Source organism: Microtus pennsylvanicus, chromosome 3 (assembly GCF_037038515.1).
Source record: "Microtus pennsylvanicus isolate mMicPen1 chromosome 3, mMicPen1.hap1, whole genome shotgun sequence".
Lineage (NCBI taxonomy): Eukaryota > Metazoa > Chordata > Mammalia > Rodentia > Cricetidae > Microtus > Microtus pennsylvanicus.
The window spans coordinates 3991501-3997500 of NC_134581.1; the positions used below are offsets into that span (position 1 = coordinate 3991501).

A 6000-nucleotide genomic window follows, 5' to 3' on the forward strand; every position below is an offset into this window, starting at 1 on the left:
ATTGAAGGGCATCTAGGTTGTTTCCAGGTTCCGGCTATCACAAATAATACTGCTATGAACATAGTTGAACAAATGCTTTTGACATGTGATAGAGCATCTCTTGGGTAAATTCCCAAGAGTGGTATTGCTGGGTCCAGGGGTACAGCTGAGGATAGGGAACCTGAAATGACCCTATCCTAGAGCAATACTGATGAATATCTTGCATATCATCCTAGAACCTTCATCTGGCGATGGATGGAGATAGATACAGACCCACACTGGAGCACTGGACTGAGCTCCCAAGGTCCCAATGAGGAGCAGAAGGAGGGAGAACATGAGCAAAGAAGTCGGGACCACGAGGGGTGCACCCACCCACTGAGACTTTGGAGCTGATCTACTGGGAGCTCACCAAGGCCAGCTGGACTGCTACCAAAAAAGCATGGGATAAAACTGGACTCTCTGAACATGGCGAACAATGAGGGCTGATGAGACGCCAAAGACAATGGCACGTGGTTTTGATCCTACGCAATCTGCTGGCTTGGTGGGAGCCTAGCCAGTTTGGATGTTCACCTTCCTAGATATGGACGGAGGGGGGAGGACCTAGGACTTACCACAGGACAGGGAACCCTGACTGCTCTTTGGACTGGAGAGGGAGGGGGAGAGGAGTGGGGGGAAGGGGAGAGGGGTGGGAGGAGGGGGAGAAGAGTGGGAGGAGGGGGAGAAGAGTGGGAGGAGGGGGAGGGAAATGGGAGGCTGGGAGGAGGTGGAAATTTGTTTTTTTTCTTTCTTTATTGTCCTTTTATCAATAAAAAAAATAAAAAAAAAGAAATCAGTGCAATGAATCGAGGGAAGATGAATAAATGTGACAATCCCCAAATAGATGTGTGGAGTTCTTAAACTTGAAGGCCAAGCCATAGCAGAGAGGAGAGAGCCCACTTCAGGGCTACCTCACCTTAAGGGTCCCATTAGCTGAGAGAACCTGGCGAGTCTACAGTTTCCGGAAAACACTGACTGTCCTGCAACGACAGAGAGTGGGCGGGGTGCAGAGAGCACCTCCAGGCATGACTGCCTAAGTGCTACCTCTTGGCTTCCAAGCATTGTGCCATGGACTAAACAGAGAGACTCCAAGGGGCTTGCAACGGGGGACGGAAAGCTGATTGGTTACAGTGGAAGAGCGGGGCTCAGCATATGGACACCGCTCTGTCCAAATTGAGAGAAGATGGTGAAGTTCATGGAACATGAGGTTGCTGTATTACATTTGAAAAATGATTGTTCTAGTCAGTGTGTGCTGTCACCTTGAGACAGCCTAGAGTCACTGGAGAAGGGGGTCTCAACAGGACTGCCCAGATCAGATTGGCCTGTGGGAATGACTGTGGGGGTTATCTCGATTATCTCCACTAATGCAGGAGGACCCAGCCCACTGTGGGCAGCACCACTCCCTAGGCAGGTGGTCCTGGGCTGTATGAGAAAGCTAGCTCAGCGTGAACCTGAGAGCAAGCCAGCCAGCAGTTCCTCCATGACTCTGTGTTCTTGCCCTGCCTCTCCTTAATCACAGACTGTAACCTGTAAGCTGAAATAAACCCTTTCCTTCCTGAAGTCGCTTTTGGTCAAATATTGTGTCACAGCAACAGAAGGAAACTAGAACAACGGTGAGGAGAAAAACTAAGCCAAAAGCAAGAGAACAACCATTAAGAAGCTGAGGATAAAGGCTTGAGAACAAGCCGGCCAGCATTCCATCATTCAAAGCCCAGAACTGATGCAAAGGCAGTCCACCCGGAAAAAGCAATGGGAGCGTGTGTTCAGATTTATGAAGGTGGCATCAGGAGAACCCAGGGTGACCCTCTCACTGTGAAGGCCAGGTCAGGAGAACTCAGGGTGACCCTCTCACTGTGAAGGCCACGTCAGGAGAACTCAGGGTGACCCTCTCACTGTGAAGGCCACGTCAGGAGAACTCAGGGTGACCCTCAACGTGAAGGCCATGTCAGGAGAACCCAGGGTGACCCTCAACGTGAAGGCCATGTCAGGAGAACTCAGGGTGACCCTCAACGTGAAGGCCATATCAGGAGAACTCAGGGTGACCCTCTCACTGTGAAGGCCATGTCAGGAGAACTCAGGGTGACCCTCAACGTGAAGGCCACGTCAGGAGAACTCAGGGTGACCCTCTCACCATGAAGGCCATGTCAGGAGAACTCAGGGTGACCCTCAACGTGAAGGCCATGTCAGGAGAACCCAGGGTGACCCTCACTGTGGAGCAGAGGACTTGTGTTTTGCATTGGAAAATCTTGACTTTTAATTCCCACTGCCTACATGATACCATGTGTGACAGTCAGATGTCCCTTTGGTTAGCTAGTAGCTACACCTCTAGCTGTGTCTGAGCCGGTGTCTCCAGGGCGGTGTGGCAGAGGAGAGAAGACCCACTCGGCTGTGCACTGTTGCCCAGGACACAGGAGCAGGGAAGCCTAGTGAGCGCTGGCTCACACCTCGCTCTCCTTCCGGACTGTGGTGCCCTGTGACCCTCAGCTCCATGCTCCCTCTGCCATGCCTCCCTGCCATGATAGACTGCACCCCCAAACTGTGAGCCAAGTAAAACCTCTCCTTTCAAGCTGTTTTGAAATCAGTCGGCACCTCTGTGTAAACTGGGGGTCACAATGGCAGGACCGCGAGGGTCCATGAGGCAAATTCTGCATGCCTGGGGCTGGAGCAGCAGGAAGCCTGCTTTCTCCTCCTTTTTCTTCCTGGGACTTCATGCTATGTCTCCCACACCCTGTTTGTGTCCTTCCCTTTCTGTCAGCACTGGAGAAGCAGTCACTGTCACAGGGTAAACACCACACCTGAGACCTGCCCTCCCAAACCCACAAAATCACAGCTGGTTGGGAGGAACAAGAATGAATTCAGCCTGAGGCTGTGGAACTCTTGCACTGTGAGTTTTACGTTCACTAGAGGAATTGCTAAGAATGAAATAATATTTCCTATGATATCATCCCCTCTATTCACTGCTTCTAAACCTCTCCAGGGCATCTTCAACGCAGCCACACGGAGATGACACAAACACTAGACGCCTGGGGTTTTGAGGTGATATTTTAAGCTCCTTGGCTCAGTAGCCAGACTCTTGCTAAGGCGACGCAGGTGTCACACCTGTGGGCCAGGCACCTGCTGTCACACGTCAGTGGTTGTGGGAAACCTCCAACAAAGGGCAGGGTGGCCACTCCACAAACCTAGGTGTGTGACTCTGGCAGCTGAGCCCTGTGGCTCCCACGTGGTCAGGTAGAAGCCATCTCACCTTAGCCGTTCCTCCTCCTTCTTGCGAAGATTGAAGTCCCTCTGTACCACTTGGAGAACGTGTTCCGTCTCATCATCTGTCAGACCCGACAGGTCCAGCTTCCTCCCCATGGTCAGAGTTAAACACGGATGACGGAAATAGATCTGGAGAGGGAAAGGAAAGATCGCAGACTGGGGATGAGAACAAGTTCTGCGTGGATGGGATCCGCCCTCCATTGACCCAGCCAAACACCGTGTTTTGGTGGAGGCACAAGCTAAGGCTGTGTGCCCCTCTGAGCTCACACTTGCTGCTTTTAGATGGCCCAGTGTAGGGTAAGCCCAGCCCAATGGGGGCGTGTTCGCCTCGGGCTAATGTTTACATATAAATCTGGCGGGTGTGAGCCCGCCAGTCCCTTTTGTATTTCCTGCCCATTGCTGGATCCCTGGTGTTGTAAGCTATCCCTTCATTAAAATTTGCTGTTTCATATTAAGCTAGCCTGGTTATTACGTCGCATACACTTGGCACACCAACATCGGCCAAGAGGACGACTGAGCATCTGATGGTTTCATGCTCTCAACTCTTAAATGAAAACAAAGATATCTGTCTGTCAGGCATGGTGTCGCACACCTGTGACCCTAGCAACTGGGAGTAGGCAGGGTGATCAGGAGGTTAAGGCCATCCTGGGCTATGGAGTGAACTCTGGGCCAGCCTGGGATCATAGGAAGGAGGGAAGAAAGAAAGAAGGGAGGGAGGGAGCCAAACCAGCAACAACAGAAAATCTATCCTTTCCATCAAAATAAAACACAGATTTCCACAAAGCACTAAAAAGCAATAATTGAGAGTTTCTGTAATTTGACAGGTTATTTACAGGTATTCTATTTAATCACAAAATGAATTATAATGTTTTCTTTAAATAAAGGAAAATTCTATGTACACTACACCCCTTAAACTTTTCTTCAGGCCTATGCAATAACCCCTAGAAATCCCGAGATGACAAATAAAGCCAGGAAGAGTTGAAACTTTATGCTTTGTGTGTACAGTATCTTCTGTTCATTTGCAAGACAACACGAGGGCTGGGGATGTGGCTCGGTTGGTAGACCTCTCGCCTGGCAGCTACCAGCCCTGAGTTCAATCCCCAGCACTGTATAAAGTTGGGTATGGTAATGTCCCACACTGTAATTTCAACACCCCAGAGGCAGAGCCATGAATGTCAGAAGTTCAAGGTCACTGAACTTCCTTTTAAAAAAGTATTTCCTAGTTTTTAACCCATTTTGTTTTTCTTTTTGCTCTTGGTCTCAACTATATAAAGGGTTCAAGGCCAGTCTATGTTGCATGAGACTCTATCTCAAAACTGAATAAATAAAAGTAACATTAACCTCAAAATAAGCAAAATATAATCTACATGGATCATGACAAGCTATCTGAAACTATTCAAGAAAACACACTGAGATTATAGTAAAAAGTAACAACACCGGGATTACAATAAATAAATGTCCTTAATAAAGTTTCCATGGAATGGTTAAATACCTGCTATGCGTCACAAGCTTTAGGTTTTCATACACATATATTAAACAATTCTAATGCCCTCTGTATCCTATGAGCAGTCACTACCCACTTACGGATGAGCAAACAAGGCTTGCACTCACCCAGGGGTGACACCTGTGACCTGGCTGTCTCTCGGCCTCAGGGTCCTGGCCCTGCACACCCACCTCTCACCTAACAGAAGGCAATGTAATCTCCTGAGTTTCTTGTCCTTCTTTCAATGTGCACTAACTAGGAACACTAGGAACATCAGATTCCCTTATTTTGTGTGTGTGTGTGTGTGTGTGTGTGTGTGTGTGTGCATGTGTGTGTGTGAGTGTGTGTGAATCCCATGCTGGTGCAAGTGCCTTTAGAGGTCAGAGCAGGGTATCTGTTGGGAGGCGTTGGGTCTCCTAAAACTGGATTATAGATGCCTGTGAGCTGCCAACTTGGGTGCTGGGAACTGAACTCAGGTCCCCTGAAAGAGCAGCCAGTGCTCTAACCACTGAGCAGCCCCTTCTGACTTCTTAGTTGTTGATATTGGTTTGTTGTTTGTTTTGTTTTTAGAGCAAGTTCTTGCTATGGAGCTCTGGTCTATCTTCAGCTTACTACTGGCCTTGAGCTCACAGCAATCCTCCTGCCTCAGACTCCTTATTGCTGGAGTTACAGTCACACACCACCACTCCATTACCTGGTTGCTACTTTTCTTAACAGGTGGAGAAAACAGAGTGACTTTGGTCCTTAAGTCCCTTGTTAAGTGATTTAAACCGTGTGACAGAGTAATACAAACTAATCTCTAGATTTCACCACAAATCACGGCAGGAATTTGAAGCATTCAAAAACTTCTCACTCCAGTAATTGATGAAACAAACCATGACCCACTTTAGCCAAACAAACAACCTCGAGACCTGCAGGTCAGCAGAAGCCAAAGAAGTACAAAAGACTTGCCCAGGGAGGACACAGTCAGCCACTGCCTTCCATCCACCCCCAGGCCAGAAAAGTCCTGCAGTGGGCGCAGAAGAAACATGGGTGGAAGTCTTCTTTAAACACCCCATTGAAGACCTGGAGATGGCTCAGTGGGTAAGAGCACTGGCTGTTCTCGCAGAGAACCCAGGTTCAGTTCCTAACGCACACACGCACGCACACACACACACACACACACACACACGGTGGCTTACAATCATCTCTAACTCCAGCTCTATAAGATCTGATACCCTCTTCTGGCATCTGTGGGAACCTGG

At 49.0% G+C, this 6000-nt stretch overlaps 1 protein-coding gene across 1 annotated transcript in view; it reads right to left on the minus strand.

Annotated features, from left to right (window-relative positions):
* Myrip (myosin VIIA and Rab interacting protein) overlaps positions 1 to 6000 on the minus strand; it is a 189117-nt gene that overhangs the window by 144262 nt on the left and 38855 nt on the right. The window contains exon 2 of the mRNA XM_075964134.1: positions 3260 to 3402. Within this exon, the coding sequence (XP_075820249.1) occupies positions 3260 to 3369 (110 nt within the window). The 5' untranslated portion in view covers positions 3370 to 3402. The remainder of the gene's footprint in view (positions 1 to 3259; positions 3403 to 6000) is intronic.